Source organism: Astatotilapia calliptera, chromosome 20 (genome assembly GCF_964374335.1).
Source record: "Astatotilapia calliptera chromosome 20, fAstCal68.1, whole genome shotgun sequence".
Taxonomy (NCBI): Eukaryota; Metazoa; Chordata; class Actinopteri; order Cichliformes; family Cichlidae; genus Astatotilapia; species Astatotilapia calliptera.
In genome coordinates this window covers 24,001,740-24,022,870 of record NC_137441.1, presented here as the reverse complement: position 1 = coordinate 24,022,870, position 21,131 = coordinate 24,001,740, and the positions used below count along the sequence as shown (strand labels likewise).

Below are 21,131 nucleotides of genomic sequence, written 5' to 3'. Positions count from 1 at the left end.
CACCAGTTTGGCCATATTTCAGAGCTGCAACATCACTGGAGTGCCCAAAAGCACAAGGTGTGCAATACTCAGAGACATGGCCAAGGTAAGAAAGGCTGAAAGACGACCACCACTGAACAAGACACACAAGCGGAAACGTCAAGACTGGGCCAAGAAATATCTCAAGACTGATTTTTCTACGGTTTTATGGACTGATGAAATGAGAGTGAGTCTTGATGGGCCAGATGGATGGGCCCGTGGCTGGATTGGTAAAGGGCAGCGAGCTCCAGTCCGACTCAGACGCCAGCAAGGTGGAGGTGGAGTACTGGTTTGGGCTGGTATCATCAAAGATGAGCTTGTGGGGCCTTTTCGGGTTGAGGATGGAGTCAAGCTCAACTCCCAGTCCTACTGCCAGTTTCTGGAAGACACCTTCTTCAAGCAGTGGTACAGGAAGAAGTCTGCATCCTTCAAGAAAAACATGATTTTCATGCAGGACAATGCTCCATCACACGCGTCCAAGTACTCCACAGCGTGGCTGGCAAGAAAGGGTATAAAAGAAGAAAAACTAATGACATGGCCACCTTGTTCACCTGATCTGAACCCCATTGAGAACCTGTGGTCCATCATCAAATGTGAGATTTACAAGGAGGGAAAACAGTACACCTCTCTGAACAGTGTCTGGGAGGCTGTGGTTGCTGCTGCATGCAATGTTGATGGTGAACAGATCAAAACACTGACAGAATCCATGGATGGCAGGCTTTTGAGTGTCCTTGCAAAGAAAGGTGGCTATATTGGTTGCTGATTTGTTTTTGTTTTGTTTTTGAATGTCAGAAATGTATATTTGTGAATGTGGAGATGTTATATTGGTTTCACTGGTAAAAATAAATAATTGAAATGGGTATATATTTGTTTTTTGTTAAGTTGCCTAATAATTATGCACAGTAATAGTCACCTGCACACACAGATATCCCCCTAAAATAGCTAAAACTAAAAACAAACTAAAAACTACTTCCAAAAACATTCAGCTTTGATATTAATGAGTTTTTTGGGTTCATTGAGAACATGGTTGTTGTTCAATAATAAAATTATTCCTCAAAAATACAACTTGCCTAATAATTCTGCACTCCCTATACAGAGAAAAACCCAACAATCCCAAAGATGAGCAACGACTTTGGCAACAGTAGGAAGGACAAACTCCCTTTTAACAGAAAGAAACCTCCGGCACAACCAGGCTCGGGGGGGTGGGGCAGCCATCTGCTACAACCGGTTGGGGTGAGAGAAGGAAGACAGAACAAAAGACATGCTGTGGAAGTATGATTCAATGGAGAGAGGTCTATTAACACATAGTGATTGAGAAAGGTGACTGAAGAAGAAATGCTCAGTGCATCATGAGAATCCCCCGGCAGCCTACACCTATTGCAGCATAACTAAGGATAACACTATGACGTTTTTGTGATCACTGTCCTTTTATTTAGCTGTTTTCAGCTGGAGGTGACAAGAAAAAATACATTAATAACATCAAAGTCAAAGTAAACTTCTTATTGTCATCTCTGCTATATCCAGTGCAGCATATAGAGAGACGAGACGACAAGGCTCCGGTTACATCAGTGCAACAAAACCTAATAAATAGACATAAAGGAAGTAAGAAAATATATATTTTCTTTGCAATACAACATGAAGCTCATTAGATTAGAACAGTGATGGTCTGTGCAAAAAGCCGTGCTTAGCTCCGTCTCTTGTTTTCTCTTCTGGTCTGGCAAAATACTTTGTTGCATCTGTTTACATTCTCTTGCTGGAACTGCAAGATCTCAAAAAAGACAACAAGCATGGCCGGCATGACAGCATGTATTCTGCGATGTCCCAGATCACCGAAGGGCGAGATTACACGGCAAACCCAATCTGATCCAATGACCCCGTAACAGTTAGTTAAGTCTAATCTTAAAATTAAGATTCGATTTTTGACTCAACAGTGGCTCAGTTTTGTATTTGTCGAGGTGGGAATTTCAAAAAATAGCCAAGATATTAAAGGGTTAAATTGGACACACAGCAAAAGCTGCGTTTTAAACTTTCAAAGCTTCACGAACTTCATGCAGTTGTGGGTTAAAAATAGGTTTTTATATGTTTGCATTTTAATGCCAAGCAGTTTCTTAGTGTCTGTGATTATAAACACTAATGTTGTCACACTGTCATTTTAAAATAACACTTTATTGTCGAAATCAGTCTTTCCAAACCAACACTGCTTTCACTATTTACGGCAGGTGTTTTGGTGCATCTTCATAGTACCACCAGGTAAGTGTTCAAAGTCTCTCAATATAAAGGTGATGCCCCTGAAAATAAAAGCCTTTTAATGTTATTGTGATCTGAATCTGAACACAATTCATATTCTCTTTGAAAGCGCTGAACAATGATAAATGTTTCAATAACATTTGTCTCAGACAGTTTAGTTAGCAGAACTCTCGAACCATTTTCTGACCACATAAATACCTTTCCCAGTTTCTATCTGCCCTTCCATGGCTCCCATGTGCTATTGGTTACCATTCAGTCCACAGCAGGATTGTGCCCGCAAATAAAATGTTTGTAGATGCCGGATGACAGACTACGAGGAAACCACTGCTGTAATACTGATGATTTGATGTGGCTACACTGTGGTTAGGCCTGTAATATAAAAGGTCACATCACCACAGAGTGATGCCCCAGTACTTTACCACCAAGTGATTCCCGCTCAGTGGTACTTAAAAGAAGTGGCCAAGCAAAAGAAGAAAAATGTGCAATAAGATTTAGTAGATTGTTTTCCATCCATGTTACAGTATATAATATGTTATATGACCAACAGTGCAATATAATGGTCTAATGCAATGGTTCTTTACTAGCTGTGATGCTTTTCATCATTGTCAAAACTCAAATTCCACATTCCCATTCAAAGCTGCCACTCAGAGTCAGAGAAAATTCAAACAGTATGAAACAATGTCAGACTGCATAATGGGGACATAGCAAAGCTGTTCAGATTGAATGTTAGACTATTAGCTGACCAACTCCAGCATTCAGTGGTTAGTGGTTAGAAGCTGGCAGACTCTATGTTTTAGTAGTATGCATCCTCTAGTGTTTGTGTTCCTCGATCTCAGTCAAACCTCAGTCTGGTTTCTCATGTGGAACAATTACATCTGCTAGTCTTTTGCAGTTATGACTTAAGGCTTGTGTGTTACAGCACAAATGTAGTTCTGTTATATCAGATTACTTTTTTAAAGAATCCAAAACGCCTGAGGTCCGTTTTCAACTTCGGGGTGTCTGTGCTTTACATAACCCAGGGACCGGTGGTTATGTGCCTCTGAATGTAGTCGTGTTGTGTCAAATCACTGCAAACATGAGTCCAAATCTGCCTGAGGTCCCATTTCCACACTGTGGCGTCTCTGCATGCCCAGAGGCTCACTGAGCACTGGTTATCATTTTATGTGTTGCCACACTTTTATACTTTCAAGATATTTTCAGAGCTTCCAATAGAAATTCATTCTTCCATGTCAGAGGAAATTTTTATAAAAGTGGACAACTAAATAAATATAAGATCCACTGCATTCTTTCATTTATACTAGCTTAAAGGTATAGTACTCATATACATATCCTAATATAGTTCGTCTGAGGCAAAACTCCTGAACTTACTGAAGTCTGTTCTATGAAGCACCTATGGTCCCAGTCACACAGCCGTAGAGACCAGTCGTGACCATCTGGCAACTACCAGTTGCTAGGGTAGAATCTCTTTTCCCAGAACGATTGGCAGGTGGTTACTGGCAATTGCTATGAATTAATGGCTAAAGCCCAATTCACTCAGGCTTAGAGACCAGACTCTAAGTGACTCCACGGGAAGTGCAACTTGCAACTGATTTCACCTAGCAACAACCAGCAACGACTTGCCAACCAGTTGGGGAATATAGTTTTCCCTAACAGCGAGACTTTCCCAGCTTGTCGCCAAACCCTCTCTAGGCCGGTGCGACAGAGGCCTATGGTAGAATATAAGTCATGGAACAATCGGTCCAATATTGGTCCACTGCTTTACATACAGCTAGTTATACCAGTTTCGTGGCTTTGTTGATGTTTTCCTTTCTGAGGAACTCATCAAGCTCAGTGTATGCAGATTCCCTAACACTCTCTCCTAACTCCAAGACGAGTTGGGTTAAAGTTTCACTTAAGTTCTCGTCACTATCAGTGCCTTTACTAATAAAGCTACACATGGAAACATAGAAACATATATACATATTAGCCTCTACAAGATACAGCTACACTATTGTGGTTGCAAATTGTTCAGAATTGGTGCATAAGCTGCTGTGATTTGCTCTATCTCTAACCCCCTCTGCGTCTCTTACTCAAGTCCGTACTCTAGTACTGTGAATGTCTGTCCACCTTCACTTTAGGTGTTATTACATATAAAAGCTGTATTTTAGAGGAATTCAGACAAACAGATAGAAAATTCTGGGGGAACACCACTTTCTTGGATACTATTAGTTAAAATTATGTTCCCATGCAAGGTTTTTGCCATGGCCATTATGACCATTATGTGTGTTTACGGTGTCATAGTATATGGCCCCATAGTCATCACTGGTCCCTTTCTGAATACCACCCCCACATAATGGTGGAAATCCCTTTAAAAGCACTCTTCTTTCTTTCTCTCTGTTGCTTCTCTGTCTGTGGCCCTGCCAGTGTTTATATCCCAGGGCTGGGTGGCTAGCTGATATTGTGTTTTGTGGTATCATAGCTCCATTCTTCCAAAACCATCTGAAGGCCCATTTCCACACCCCGGCATCTGTTGTCCATATCATACCCTGGAGCTTGATGGCTACTCACTCTGGTCAGTGTTTACCAGCTCTCGTGTTTGTGGTGCCGAGGCTCCGCTGGCGCCTGAGGTTCCAGCATGAGTAAGCTTCCAAATAGTAAGCAGCGAGAATATTCTCTTTCTTACTCCCTCAGTTTACTTTTTTTTTTCTTTCTCGCAGCATGTAGAGGATCCATTTACAAACCCAAACATGCAATCATCCCGTTTCTGGTCATCATAAAGATGCATTCTGTCAATGCAATGTTTATTTCTCTAAAACACGGGATCTCAGTTGCAACAAATGTATGTTTTTTGGTGATGGTGTGTTTACGCATTGTGAATATGTGTCTTTATATTATAGAATAACACTGCCAATGGTATTGTGATTTTTCCTTTTGGTTCCAAAGTGTGGCTTGCCTGCTTATCTTTCATCTGTTAGCTTTAATTTAAAAGAGTCAATAGGTAATTAAATTAGCTTAAAAAAAAAAGATGAAAGGCTTTTAAAATGTTGGGGGAAAGCCAGAATGTGATAAGTTAAAAATCATATGCAAAACTTTAAATGTTTCTAGTTAAAAAAGAGTATGTCAGATTTTAAAACTAAGAGATCGACACAAGCAACACATGTTAAAGAAAGAAACGATTAAAGAAAAACGATTACAGGTCACCAGAGAACTTCAATCTATACATCTAAAAACCACAAACCAGGCGAGAAATTTGGGTGTAGTGATGGATGCAGACCTAAACTTAGAAAAACACATTAAGACAATAACAAAGTCAGCTTACTATCACCTCAAGAATATATCAAGGATAAAAGATCTGATGTCTCAACAGGACCTGGAAAAACTAGTCCATGCATTCATTTTTAGTAGGCTTGATTACTGTAACAGCATCTTTACAGGTCTACCTAAAAAATCAGTCAGACAACTACAGCTCATTCAGAACTCTGCTGCTCGAGTCCTCACTAAGACCAAAAAAGTGGACCACATCAGTCCAGCTCTGAGGTCTTTACACTGGCTGCCTGTCCGTCAGAGGATAGACTTTAAAGTTCTGATGCTGGCCTATAAAGCTCTGAATGGTTTAGGACCAAAATACATCAATGACCTCCTGACCCAGTATGAACCATCCAGATCCCTCAGGTCATCTGGATCCGGTCTTTTATCAGTTCCCAGAGTCAGAACCAGACACGGAGAAGCTGCATTCAGCTTTTATGCTCCTTATATCTGGAACAAACTCCCAGAAAGCCTCAGATCAGCTGAAACACTCAGTTTATTTAAATCCAGGTTGAAGACTCACCTGTTCTCAGCTGCATTTGAATAAAGCACCAAATCCACACTTTAAGCTTAAATTTCAAAACTTACATTTAACTACTGATTTTATCTATTTCTGATTTTATCTGTTTTGATTTTATATACTGTTGTTTGTTTGTTTGTTTGTTTGTTAATTAGTTAGTTAGTTTATTTGCTTGTTTTATTCAATTTTAAATCATGCTTTTTATTTGTTCTTGTTTCTAATGTCTCTGTAAAGCACTTTGAATCACCTTGTTGTTGAATTGTGCTATACAAATAAACTTGCCTTGCCTTGCCTTTCCTTGCCTTAAAAAGCTGCATCATCTCATTTAACAGCTATATGTACGTTTTTGGGAACTGTGGACACCAACCGTGGTAGTTTTAGACATGGAATGTATTTTTATATTCTTTCTTTGTGTAGGACATCAGCTCAGCTGCTCAACAGTTCAGTGCGCCCCATGTTTTATTTTTTTTATTTCATAATATGGAATGGATTTTATGCGGTGACAGGTCACAGGCACACAGGTTTGGCAGCGTCTTCATGAAATAACCCAGGCGTTTCCTGAACGAGATGTCTGGATGACAACATGTATTTTTTCAAATCGTGTAAATGTTGTGGAGCCCTCATGTTTACACTAATGCATTGCTATACCACAGAAATTTCACTTTTGAGTGGAAGATGACCACAGGCCAGTTTGATGACCACATTACCTCAGTCCATATTAAACAAGAAGCGTTCCAGGACTGCAGACCACTGCTAAGGCAACTCACTCTCTGGGTGTTGTTTAATGCAAGCCCTGAACAATTTAGTAACATTAACTGTACAGAATGTGAAAGAATTCCCTGCATCAATAATTAGAATGCTACCTTTGAGCAAGGCATTTAAACTCCAGCTGTTCTGCCTTTGATTTTCATTTGCTGATTTTTTTCTTTCTTTCTGAAGAACGGTGCGAGAAAGGATTTAGATCTCAGTTGATTTGCTCCATGTAAACATTTAGAATTAAATCTTAAATGTCTGGGAAGACAAATTGTTCATCCCCCACGCTGCTAAAATCTCCATTTGTCAAGGTCTGCTGTCGGCTACTGTATGTAGTATAATAATGCCGTGCAGCCATGACGTACCCTGAGTTTGCTTTTCCACACCGCGCTATGTGCTCAGCCAAGCACTGCAGGAGAACCGGGCAATGGACAGATTACACATAATTACCTCGTGATGCTTGTTAGGGATTAGGTTTGCGTGTGCATGTCTGCTACTGATGTGTGTGAGTGTGTGTGTCGGTGACAACTGCCGTCCATCAGTCACCATATTTGTTTTGTCACACCACACCTGTCCCCGTTACGCGCCATAATCTGGCTAGATAAATCACATTACGGTTCGTCTATGCGACTGAGCGTTACACTGCCGCAGCCCCGTGGACGCAGCCAAGCAGCCATAATAAGTTTCAATTAAGCAGAGATGATGCTGGTTTGCTTCTGTATACCGGTGTTTATGGGTTTTATGCCCTCTATTTAACAAATTTTCTGTGCTTTTCAAAGCCAAAAGGGTGATTCTTCTTCATCAAAACTAAATCCACAGATGTGGATGACTCAGTTTAAAGTGTGCACATATTTGTGGGGGAGTTTTTCATATCCACTTATGCCCTGATGTTGTCTTAGAGGACCATTTTAGGGACAAATGTAGAATAGAGAGAAACAAAAAAAGAATCACTTCATCCTTTCTGATATCTGTCCCCCATGGTCTTGTCTGTGCAGTTATTCCCTGAGACGGGGCCTCGACAAGGCGGAACCAGGGTGACCATCTGGGGGGAAAACCTGGGTCTGCAATTCAGAGACATCCAGACGGGCGTCAAATTGGGGAAGGTGCCCTGTGTTCCCGTTGAAGACGAGTACGTGAGTGCCGAAAGGTAAGTTGAGAGGCAGAATGCACACACACGGTAACCATGCATGCGCAATCAGACAAAAATAGGTGTAAAAAGGCATACATGTACAATATATTGCCAAAAGTATTCATGACCATAGTGTAAAATCAAGCACCAGGCATGCAGACTGCTTCTACAAACATGTGTGAAAGAATGGGTCGCTCTCAGGAGCTCAGTGAGCTCCAGCGTAGTACCATGAGGGGACGGCACCTGTGCAACAAGTCCAATCGTCAAATTTCTTCATTACTAACATATTCCAGCTGTTAGTGGTGGTGGATGTGACTGAGAATGACAGCAACTTAGCCACGTGCTAGGTCAGGTAAAATCACAGAACAGAGGCAGCAGATGCTGAGGAATGGAAGTCGCAAACTTTCTGCAGAGTCAATCACTATAGACCTCCAAACTTCATGTGGCCTTCAGATCAGCTCAGGAACAGCGCACACAGAGCTTCATGGAGTGGGTTTCCGGGGCTGTGCAGCAAGCAAAGCATCAGATGCAGTGGTGTAAAGCACGGCACCACTGAACTCTAGAGCACTGGCGACATGATGAATCACGCTTCTCTGTCTGGCAATCTGATGGATGATTCTGGGTTTGGTGGATGCCAGGAGAACAGTACTTGTCTGACTGCATTGTAGCAAGTGTAGAGTTTGATGGAAGGGGGGTTAGATTATGATGTGGGTTTGTTTTTCAGGAGTTAGGCTCTTCTCCTTAGTTCCAGTGAAAGGAACGCTTCATGCTTCAGCATACCAAGACATTTTGGACAATTTGATGCTCCCAACTTTGTGAGAACAGTTTGGGGATGGCCCTTTCTTGTTCCGACGTGACTGCTGCCAGCGCAAAAAGCAAAGGCCATAAAAACATGGATGAGCGAGTTTAGTGTGGAAGAACGTGACTGGCCTGCACAGACTCCTGACCTCAACTCAATGTAACATTTTTGGGATAAATTAGAGCGGAGACTGCAAGCCTTCCCAGACAACACAAAGCTGCTATAGCTGCAAATAGTGGGACAACATCATATTAAACCCTGTGGATTAAGAATGGAATGTAGCTCAAGTTCATATGTGTGCGAAAGCAGACCAGTGAATACTTTTGGCAATATAGTGCATCTAAGCTCACAAAGCCTACAAAGACAGATCAATACATTTGCAGCATGCGGATGACCTAAATGCCTCTCTCACAGAATCAAACATAATTCCAAGGACACGCACAAAGAGGAAGCTGCAGCTTGTGCCCCTCTGATCCTGCCCAATCAAAGGACAGGAAAAAATGTCAACCAGAACACGTTTGTGTATAGGTGCATCCGCGTTCAGCAGCTGAAAAGATAGTGACATCAGGCTTTCTTTTTTTGTGCGTTTGTAAATTCCATCTGTCGTTCCTCTCCATTACTCTCTACATATGCTTTTTCCTTTATTTTTCTCATCCCTCTATACTGACATTTACTCCTCTGCAGGGTCCTACACGGCTGAGGAATTGAGTTCACGCAGATCAAACAGTCTCTCTGAAGTGCAGTTAGTTGGGAAATGATGCATGTTGAGATAGAGGGCATCTCTATTCAAATATTACACACACATCAGTTATTCTACATATTATTCCTGACATCTCTGCACCACTCCCTAGTCAGATACATTTTTTTTTACTGTCTTTCACCACTCCTGAACTGTAGATTGAGATCTATTGTCTGAAGCATTTTGGTGTCTGCATAAAGCCTACTGTGACCACGTGACTGACCATTCACTTGTTTTTGCACTGCACTGCACTACATACTGTAAATATGTGACAAAATGAGGAATAAAGAAGCATCTGCTTCAACTTCTCTCTCTGTGAACAGAATAGTGTGTCTGCTGAACGACGCAACCGGCTACAGGGTCCAAGAGGCTCAGGTGGAGGTGTGTGTGAGAGACTGCGTCAACGACTACAGAGCCCTGTCGCCGCGGCCGTTCACCTTTGTGGTAAGGATCCCGGCGAGGAGACTTCAATAACTCTTGTGTTATCTTAGCCGCTCCACGAGGGCCGTGACAAGTTAAGAGACGCTCCCACTGCTGAAACACAATTACATAGTGGACTAAATCATAACTAAGTTGATAAAAACTAGAATATTTATATAGATTTTTTTCCCTCTCTTCTTTGCAGACTCCCTTTTTCACACGTATCCAGCCGTCCCAGGGGCCCATTTCAGGGGGAACTCGTGTCACCATCGAGGGGAGCTACCTCAATGCGGGCAGCTACGTGTCTGTCAGCATAGGACCGCTGCCATGCCAGTTCAAAAAGTAAGACTCCTTTTTTTATTGTTGCTATAAATTTAAAATGTATTAAACTAACCCCCTAAGGAAAACTGAGTGATGCTTAACGTGGTAAAAATAAATTTACACTCAGAGCTGAAAATGCTGAGGATGATGGGAAAAACAAACAGATCAAGCTTAAAGGAAATATGTGCATAAATAAGGATTCTCTGTCTGAAGATTGGTTTTGTGGTGTATTGCAAAAGAAAAAAATAGCATTATCATAAAGATATTACATGCACGTGCAAACATGTAACCAGTATGTCAGACTGGGTTTATTTCTGTGTGTGTGTGTGTCTGTTGTATTAAGCGTGTGTGCATGCTTGTTGCTCGCAGACACTCAGCACCTCTTTGTCTGCTCTCACGCAGGCTTTCCTTAATCTACTGCATGGAGAGAAAAAAAAAACATCCAAACTATCACCACAGTTGCTTGCATGTCAAATGTATGGATTAGCCTCAAATAGCTAATCTCTATTGAAGCGAGCGTACGCTAGCTTTGATGTCACACCAGTCGTTTCCGTCCTCACGGTAATCCCGCAGACTCCACTTCACCGCGACTGTTTGCTCACCTCAACTCTGTCTTTATCTGTCACACCCTAACTGTGGGACCGTGTTTGTGGCATCTTGTGAAGATTGCTGGGGCATGGGTTCTTTCTGAATGGGGTTGCTATGGTTACAGGCTGGGGGACTCAGGAGACTGGATATCGTAGATTCTCTATCCTTTTTTTTTCTTTCCTCATACTCTCTCTCCCTGTGTGGCTGCTGAGATATAAAGAGGCACAATAGATTCTGCAACACCAAACTGAAGTGCGCTCACATACTTTCTTATACACATGTACTGTACTGTACAAAAGCAGCCACCGCTTAACTGTGCTAAATACATATTAGATAATGTATCTACTGAGGACTGCACGAGGCTGCAATCCAAAATGTTATTTTGGCTTTAAAATAATATTTTGGATTGTAGTGTTTGTCATTGGTACTATTGATTGTTGAGATAATTTTTTAAATGTAAAAAAAGTAGGTGCTTTAGTTAGTCTTAAACATAATAATAATCATAATCTACTAATAATCTAGTAATAATAATCTAAATCTGGGTGTATCATCTGGATGAGGGAGGTGGTTGATCAGATTGCACCCAAGTACAAGTGCAGTCCACACAGAAGGAAGGAAAAAATCCCCCCCCGAATGGAGGCATTATCTGTGCTATCGTTTCCCTTGTCGCTTGAAGTCAACTGCACTTCTGCGAGCCACAAGATCTGATCGTATTTCCAACAGGACTAAAATAAAGCAGTGTAAATACCAAGGGTAAAGACTCACAGAGTTGTTGCAGTTACCTAAATGCTGTCTTCAGACAGTCTGTATATAAAAGATGGACATACATAACATCACCGAATTTTGTAGTCATGTAGACAGTTTGAAACGTCAGTTGTAGTTTTTTGGGGGGGTTTTAAATGACAAATGAGAATATTTAACGGCTCGGTCATATTAAAGTAAAAATAGGACAGCATCCTTCTTCTGACTATGAATATCAACTCTCACTTTCAGCTATTTATTTTGTCATGCCAACAACCATACCAACATTTTGGCCTTCTTGTTATGCTTTCATGAAGGTACATGTTTGCTGGCATGACAAAGTAAATTGGGGAAACTAAGAAGTTTTGTGCTACTGCTGCTTATTGACTTGGATAATTGACCCTGGAGTTTTGGTGTGGCACTACCGATAAATGTACCAGGAAGGCAGGTCCTTTTAAGACACTGGACTAAGAAAAATCCTTTGTTGCCTGGTAATTGCATTGATTTCTTTTTTTTATTCTGATTTTTTTTTCATTTGGCGATTGACTGCAAGTAGCTGCGGCAACCAGCTGATCAGCTGAGTGTGCAACACCTTTAACAGCACCTGACTGCGAGTGCTCATAGATCTGGTCCCAGTCTTTGGAGCAGCTGTTCTAAGTTAACAAGAACACAAGTTCATTGCACAAGTTTGGAATAATTTTGTTTACAGCCACTGTTTATCCTTTAGTGTAAATGTATCATAAATAAGAGGGTGGAGTGCTAAGTTAGCTAATGTTAGCAAGCTACATACAGAACATATGAATAAAACACTACAATTAGACACACTACAAAGTTTTCGACTGGGCTGTTAAAATAATAGACCACATCCTATGCCATGTTATTAGTTAAATAACTGCTCCAACAATACAAACACCTCAGATTAAGTGAGGTGAGGCCTAGCAGACAGTTAGCAGCTATAGCCTGACTCTTTCAGCAACCACTTATAACTCAGCCTGCCCACTCAGTCTGTTATTTGTATTAAAGTATAACTTTAATACCACCCCCACCAACCATGCAGTCTTTAGAAAATCAGCTAAAGAGACAAAGATTTTTATTCTATCCAGACTGTAGTTATTTAATTTCTGCTGTTAAGTTAGGCATTTTTGTAATGTGACTCTATGTGGATTGACCTGCTTTTTGAGCTTTTCTCAAGTGGCCATTCTCAAAGGAGCTGTCGTTTTTGACACTTAAGTGTTAGCTTTTTTTTTAGCCCTGTAGGTTGCCACTTGATAGACTGACATAACGGTCTTTAATCCCAGTTGTGTAAGTGGCGACAGATAGTTCCAACTATACATTTGCTCTGTCTTGGCCTCACACATACAAGCTCAAGTTGTGAACTCTGATTCGTATGTTCCAGGAGGCCCTCAAGCTGATCAAACAGCAGGACTTGGCTTATTTTGTGAGCTGAAGTGCTCTAGTTATAAGCAGAATGATCTAATCAGGCAGTTTACAAGATGAGTTAAAGAGCATGAGATTAATTGGCTTCACAGGACAGACATTGGTAATTACAAGAAAAAGTCATTTAATATGTCATCTCTTCTGCTCGAACCTCGGTATGAAATAAATGTCCTGGCACAAGAAAGAAATCATTGCCTCTTCATTATTACAATTCTTTATTCTATAATTCTGAGTGATTAGGCACTTCTAGCTGCTTGCTAGGGTGCTGCTAAGATTTTTCCTCTGTTAGATGTGAATACTTTCCTTCTCAAACCTAATTTTACTTCTCTTTTATTCCCTCTATATGTGTTCTTGTCCAATAATTCTTTATTAATTAGAAAATTCCTGCAATCGGAAACTTTATTCTGTCAGAAGAAGGGTTGCTACCTTTTCTGGTGAAATAGGTTTTATCTTTTCAGAGCCTGGCAAATGGAAATGTGAAAATACAGCCCTTGATTTGAGCATGTTAACATTAGTTATATAATTTGCTCTCTACTTTGCTGAGACTTGTCCTTGGGCTGGAATCGATTTCCGTCAGCTTTTCCTCCTTCTGTCTGTCCAGGAGGAATGCCCGTGAGATAGTATGCGTTACACCAGCTGGACTGGCCTCGGGCAGTGCCCCAGTCTTGGTGGACATCGATGACGCAGAGCTCAGAAACCCAGAAGTCAAGTTTAACTACACAGAAGACCCCACTGTTCTGAAGATTGAACCTGACTGGAGCATTGCCAGGTAAGCTAATGTGTTGTGTTTGTAAGTTTACAATTTGAGTAAGCAGCATTTTTTTTTTCAAGGGATAGAAACAAAGATGTTGCTCCTAGAATATATCCAAGTGGTTCTGAAGAGGTCCTGTGGGGACATTAATAATAATCAATCAATCAATCAATCAATCTTTATTTATAAAGCACTTTTCATACAAAAAAAAAAAGTAGCACAAAGTGCTTTACATAGTTAAAAGCAGCCCACCCCACCCTCCAACTCACTCCCCACACTCTCATTAACATAAATGATGTGAATACACACATATCTCCCCCCCCCCCCCCCCACACACACACACACACACATACACACACACGCGCACACTTAAAGAGTAAAAATTGGGCTGGGCTCGCATGAGCCAAGTGATGAAACACTATAACAGGGAGCCGTCTGCACCGGGAGCCGGTCACAGCTCACAAAACTGAACCTAAATATTTTTTCATGCTGGAATTTTGTCTAGTTCAGATCCCGAATAAATGTTGGCTGGACAATCTCAGCAGCTAGCAGCTGAAAGAAATTACAGTCTAGCTTTTTGCACTACTCCTGTGCTCCAGAAGCATCGCGCTGGCAAATTCGAGGAAGTGTTCTCGAAGCAGTCGGAGCAGAGTTAAATGCAGGATGAGAGCTCTGACAGCTAGTTTAGATGGAGGTAAATTGACAGTGCCTCCGGAGGTTTTTCATCTGGCTCGAGTGAGGCGGTTTCAGCAGAGGAAATGAGCAGCAGCAGAGGCGGCGGCAGCACGGTTTATCTAAAAACAGAAGAGTTTAAGCTCATCGTGTAAAGCGGGTCATTAATGGCTTGATTTTGATTGGTTGATTGAAGTGGCATCTAATACTGATCTGCTAACGATGAGTGAGAAGTAATGCAAACGATGCGCAGATTTCCACAGCCTTTCACACAGCGGCTAAATAAATAAACACTCTGCTCCACTACTCGGCACTGAACATGACAGCAGCATCACTGGGGAAGACGCACACAAGCAAACCATTTCACATTAAAGTAGATTTACTGTCAAACGGGGCAGACACATGCACTTATTGGGCTTTATGATGGATACTTAGGCTACTAGAAACAACTCACTCTCACCCTTGTGGTTTTTCTGGAGCTCCATTACAGCTAAGTAGGGCTGCCACAAATGATTATTTTGATAGTCGACTAGTCACCGATTATTTTTGCGATTAGTCGACTAATCAGATCATGCATCCATTGGACGTACAGCGTACAGCTTATTGCACCAGCAGGCATCTGCTCTTATATAACTATCATTAGCTTACAGCTTTAAGATTTTAAGGTATGTGCTAACTAAAAATAAAGACAAGATGATAGTTTATTAAATTTTAATGAAATTTGTAGATTGTTTCGGTGAAGTTTAATAAACTCCTTGCTATCTAAAATATAACAGGACACCGGAGTATATTCTCGAGCATCTCACACTTCTGATAGTGTCTTTTGTTTGGATCTTACAAAGCTTCAAACGACGCGTCAACTATTAAATCGGTCGTCGACGATTTTGATAGTCGACGTAATCGTGACTAGTCGACTAATCGTGGCAGCCCTACAGCTAAGATTTATTCCTCTGTGGGAGGTTGTTTGAGTTTGGTGTTACTTGGACTAATCGCAGGTTTTTAATCCTATGTGGGAAGCATATTGTGCCGATTTTTATCGCCAGCCGAAATACACACTGATGAATGGCTCCTACTGGGTTTTTGTGCGGTTTAACTCTGAGAGCTGTGTGGTTAAAACCAGTCAGTTAAAAATAACCTGTTGTTTGGCTGTGGTTAAACTTTATAAGGTAGTACTTTATTTCCTTTCACATATCCTGTCAAAGCCCTGTTCCTTTATGTCCAGAGCAACATTTTCTCATTCTCTTTGATTGAAATTCATTTCGATATTTAAATAGGCAGCAGTGATGCCTTTTTTCTTTTTTTACCCCTTGTTTTTTTTTTACCTGTTCTTGCCTCTTGCTCCTTCTGTGCTCCTCCCTTCCCTGTTGTTACTCATCAGCAGATTGTAGGAGATAGATGCAGAGCTTGTTAGAGAAAAGTGTTGATGAATCCTGCCCAGTTCCCTTTTGCCCAGTAGGGCCAGCCAAGGAAGCAGCTGAGGCCCAATCACTGCCCTTCCCACCCACTGCGAGGGTGCCTCTGTGAATGTGTGTGTAAAAGCTCAAAACGGGGGTTCTACTTCAGCAAGCTCACTCAGGAGTGATGATCCCACGCAAACAAGAGGCGTGCGCGCACACATACACACAGACGCCCCGCTGATTCCCAGAGTCCCTGATGTTTGGCCCCAGATCCCTCCTCCATCTGGTTCAGAAAACCAGAAAACAACTCATGCTCCTCGGAAACAGCAAGCAAACTGCGATAGACAAAAGTGCGTGTGGCGCTTCCAACCAGTAGGAGCTTTAATTTGAATGATGAATTTCAGCCAGCGATCGGCATCACGTGTCGCTTTAGGTAGAAAGTAAAAAGAACCAGTAAGATGTGATAGTATATCCGTTCGTATCTGCCTTATTGTCTGCCTTTGTGCGGCTACATGCATGCCTGGGGAGCATTATCATTGTGCTTGGAAGATGATAGCGAGAGTGGATAAAAGAGAGTGAAAAGAGAAAGAGAGCAGGGGTGCAGAGAGAGAGAGTGCATTACCATTGTGCTTGGCTGATGATATTCCATTTAGGACAAAGACAGAGCACTTCAAAAATAAATCAATGAGGAGTACTCATCTGGGATACTGGGGGAGATTTATTTGGGTAGTGGTAGAGGTTAGAGAAGCAATTTTGGAACAAAATATTCAGATTTCTTTCTCAAACAGAGAGTAAATACAGCAGATGGCTCGGAGGCTTGCCACTCCTTCATTGAGTACTGCCAGTGTGCCTTTGAGCAAAACTGATTAGTACTTCTACTCCAATATAGCTGCTTCATGGTAACTGTGAAAAGTGGTAGCTGCCAAGGCTAAACGTGTGTGTGCTTAGTCAACAACTTAATTACGAGCAAAAAGGTCAGACCAGGAAGTAGCACGGCAAAGTTTGTCCATGCCAAGCCACCAGCACAGCAGCCGGGCTGCGAGGTGAGCATTTGTTAAATGTCACTTGTGTGTATAAAGTCAAGAAGAGCACTTGTTGGGAATTCTCAAAAGTGCAAGCGCTCAACTGTCTTGTTGGAAGGACTCGAAAATCAGAATCCTGAAAGCTACCTGAGGCTATTTTGCTATTTTCTACAAACTCTTGTAGGACTGATTGTGCACACTAACATACTAGTTAGGAGCAGTAGATCTTTAATTGCTTTTACTTTTTCTTCTTGGGTTTGTATGGTGTTTTAATCGGTCAGTAACATTTGCTACCAGTTGCAGTTTTTTCCAGCCACACAGAGACTGTTGGGCGACTTCCTGCAAACGACTGGTTGCTAGAGAAATGTGTATTTCTTAGCTGGTTGGCCAGTGTTTGCTGCAGGTTGCTAGCAATCACTAGGAGAAACTGGCAAAGAGCAGCAAAGAGGTATACAGTACTGCACTGAAAATCTTGTGATTAGTCTGGTAACTAACAGATTTCCACAGTTTTCAGGGAAGAAGCAGGTTGATTTAGTGAGTCTAAATCACCACTAAGCTGTAGTTTACTGAGAGGTGCATGCACGGTGCACAGAGGCGTATGTATACCATCGACTGCAGTCTGCTGTAAACGAACGCAACTTTTTCCAGGTACATTTACCCAACATACGAGGGTTAGCAAAAATGGATTGTTCAACACAATAAAATTCAGCAGATTTCTCTATTTGACTCTCTGTTAACTTACCGTTACAGAGTAGCTTGACTGAGCCTTACACGTGTGCTTCAGTGTTCAGTTTCAACTTGCAAACAAGTTTTTAATCATTTACTGCTCCACAAACAAAATCTTGAAAAACTGTTCCGATCCTCCTCTTACTGCCCGACAGTGACAGAAAATGCTAGAGAAAATGAGAAGTAGTCAAAAAGGAAAGGAGTCCAGAGAAAACAAGAGAAGGATGAAGAAAGAGAGAGAAAGACTAACCGCAGTAGCTGGATTTCCCAAGCTACCTGTGGGAGTTTATTCTGATTGTCTTGTTGTCTGTTCCCTGAAGCATGTACCTGAGCTAAAGAGACTCACTTAGACAAAGATAGGAGCAACAGGGACAGAAGGATTCAGAGCAAATACACATCAAGCTGAAGAGGACGGCAGCAGAGGAGAGGGGAGGACAGCCGGTGTTATAAGAAGTGCAGTCTGTCTGCTCCTGTGCTGCATTTGTAGCACAAACTTTAACAGCTAATTAAAAAAATCTGCTTCTTTGAATATCCTCTGGGCTCCTTTCTTAGGTGTCTTCATCTGCCTTGTAAATACCACAGTAATAATATGCCAGGTCACTTGTTCCTTCTGTTAGCTAAGCGTGGTCCATGTTATATATAATGTATACTGAAGGTACTGGGGCACTGCTTATGCAACAGTGTTTCAGAGCCTCAGATTATTATGATGCTTTGGACTATCTTGCATTCATGAGGTCTTAAGCTAAACATAAATAAATATATAATATAGAAAATATATTAATATATAACACAACAACATTAATCATTTAAATGTAAAGCAGTTGTCCAAACCAATATGCTGAGAGATCAGTCCGTGGCCGTGACACAGAAACTAATTTCTATTCAAAGTGGAATGAAGGAGATTAAAAAAATCATTAAAATAGGTTAGATGGAAGTTTCCTACTTAAATTTCTTAACATTAATTAGAGTCTGCTCAACAGAACAAACTTGATTTGTACAAAATTAATTTTACTACACTGGCAGAGTTTCAGAGTTTCATGGCACCCATCCATAGTGAATTGAAGTGTCTCGCTTCCAGTTACTTAAACCGAATTTGGCTCTTGAAGAGTACAGCGCTGTAGAAGAAATGACACGAATACTGTATTACAAAAAAAAGAGTTAATGTGTATACTTTGTAAAAGTGTGAGCAATCAGAAAAATATTGGTACCTTTGTCAGCTGTCAAAATACAAGTCAGAGGCTTTATGCTTCCTATAACACCTATAATCGCGTATTAAACATGATAGTGTTATCCAAAGAATGGATGAGATCAGGTATCCTAAGCGAGTAATGGGCAACCTGCCAAAAAAGAAAAAAAGACTCTGAGAAGCTGAGAAGAATAGCCAGGCTCGAAGCCTTTTATATACCTACAATGCAAGAGATGGTACGTCTACCTTTATCATTTACTCCCTGTCTCACCCTATCATTAGCGTTTGCCGCTATTGTAAGTCTCGCTGGATTAGAGTGAGAGATGAATGTCTCTTGTTAGCCAGCCAGACTCTCTTCCTAAGATATTAACAGGTTCTGTCTCTGCTTCTTTTCACCGTGTTGTTCATTCTGCTGTTGGTGCTTGTATGCCAAGTCATTCTGGATAAGTGTCAGATTAATGCTGACTATGAAAAAGACACCTTGGTATTGCAGAAATCAATGTTAATATGTGGTAACCCACCAGATGAAATGTGCTCTGGCGCACGGTGGAGCGTCACAAAGGAGTACTTGAGGCGAGGGACTAAGGTTTGTCCAATGCCTCAGTGAATTCTGTAATACTATGACAGAATTTGTGTCTGCCTATATGGTATTTATTATATCCTGTGGATGTGCTGCCATGATCAATTGTCTAATCCTGCAGGAAGCCCTTAACTTCCCCTCACTGAACTGCTGTTCATACTAACATAGGAAGAGCCTGCCTTCAGAGCTTCACCTCTCATTCAAGAGACTTCTTCAGTTCTAAAACAACTGGTGGAGACTTCAGGGTAATAAAAACCTATTACCTTGTAGTAGGCATAGAAGAAAGTTCTAGGAGTCACGTTCCATCTAGTGGGAAATGTCTTAAAGCAAACAAAAAACTAAAGAAGTCCTGTTACATTCTCTTCAGGCTCTCAAAACTACCATGATTTAGATGGCTAAGAATCTAGATAGACAAGATCCTGCCTTAATGGGTACACAGGACATGGCACATGTTGCATGTTGTCTGGTTCAGAGACGGGAAAGATTGTCAGCTTAGCATGCACATAGAGTTTAAAGTTGCCGTCAAAAGCTAAAATTAGTGAATATATTCCTTCTCTTCTTGACAAATAATAAAAAGTCAAAAGGATATTTATTGTGAGAAATTCATCAGCTTGAGTACTCACAAAATCTTTGGATTTGTGAAAACCAACCGTTACCTTGGATCATGGAAGATTTGCAGTAAGATAGCAAGGGTAACGGGAGAAGGAACAGGGAAAGCCTTACAGTTTTATTGGCCATCTGCTGTTAAAACCCCAGGGCTTATAAGTCTGCAAAGGTGACTGATCAAGACACACCAAAATATCTTTGTTTCAAGTTGTTCTTTGGGTTAAATCTTTCCAAGATCGAAGAACAGGGGGAAAAGAGTGTAGGGGCAATGAAGCAAATCCCTTCCTCAGCAGTTTCCCCCGACAGAGTTGATACCACCAAATATTCCCAAGCAACAGAGAGTAAATCTGAAAAACACTTGTCTTTTAGGTGTAGATAGCAGAGGCAGCAGTCAGGCTTGGGAATCTCTGAGTGAGAGAATTAGGTGTATTAGATTCTGCATCAAGCCAGCCACACAAAAAGACCCTGAGAAGTTTTTACTTTTATCACTGGCTAGTTGAACTAGAGAATTCACCATGGTATAGAAATATCCTGTGGATATCTGTGTTTTTGGGTTTGCAAAAATACCTTAGCATCCAAGTGTGGTTAGGGAGGTATACGATGTTTGTGATTTCTTCAAAATACGTGGTTTTATTCCAGCCTTTTATTTCAGACAGCAGTGATAGGAACTACAATACAAACCCCTCTAGACTGTGAGAATCTTGTAGAAAGACACATGATAGTGGGTCTTAGAAACAATATCTCTCAGTGGCACAGATAGCCCAGCAGCGGTGAAAGCGCTGATCTTCTAGAGGAAGACAGCACACAGGTGCACAAACTGCAACTGCAAAACAAGGTGAGCGTTGAGAAGGTAAGAAAGGTTTGAAAAAACCTTCTAAATCCAATTTAAGCGTAGCTGTGAAAATGTAAGGCTAACTCCATTCCCTTTACAGGTGGCAAGAGCCCTCTGTGATAAAGGTTTTATATTTTCCATGAACTTCATGACTCTCTCGCATTGAGGGTCATCACGAGAAGACCACCAATCACTTTGGATAACAGCAAAAAGAGATGCAGTTGAATATTGGCCACCAGATAGACAAGCATCGTCAGACATGGCGAAAAATAAAGAATTTTTAAAATAACTTAAATAAACAAACAAAGATGGTCTGACCTGCACCGACAGTATCAAAAATTACGCCTGGCAGTTCAGCTAAA

General features: G+C 41.2%; 1 protein-coding gene across 1 annotated transcript in view; it reads left to right on the top strand.

The window, feature by feature from the left end:
- LOC113012858 (plexin-A1-like) overlaps positions 1–21,131 on the top strand; it is a 309,396-nt gene that overhangs the window by 223,071 nt on the left and 65,194 nt on the right. The window contains exons 13-16 of the mRNA XM_026153254.2: positions 7,819–7,970; positions 9,814–9,934; positions 10,116–10,252; positions 13,599–13,766. Coding sequence (XP_026009039.2) covers positions 7,819–7,970; positions 9,814–9,934; positions 10,116–10,252; positions 13,599–13,766 — 578 coding nt within the window. The remainder of the gene's footprint in view (positions 1–7,818; positions 7,971–9,813; positions 9,935–10,115; positions 10,253–13,598; positions 13,767–21,131) is intronic.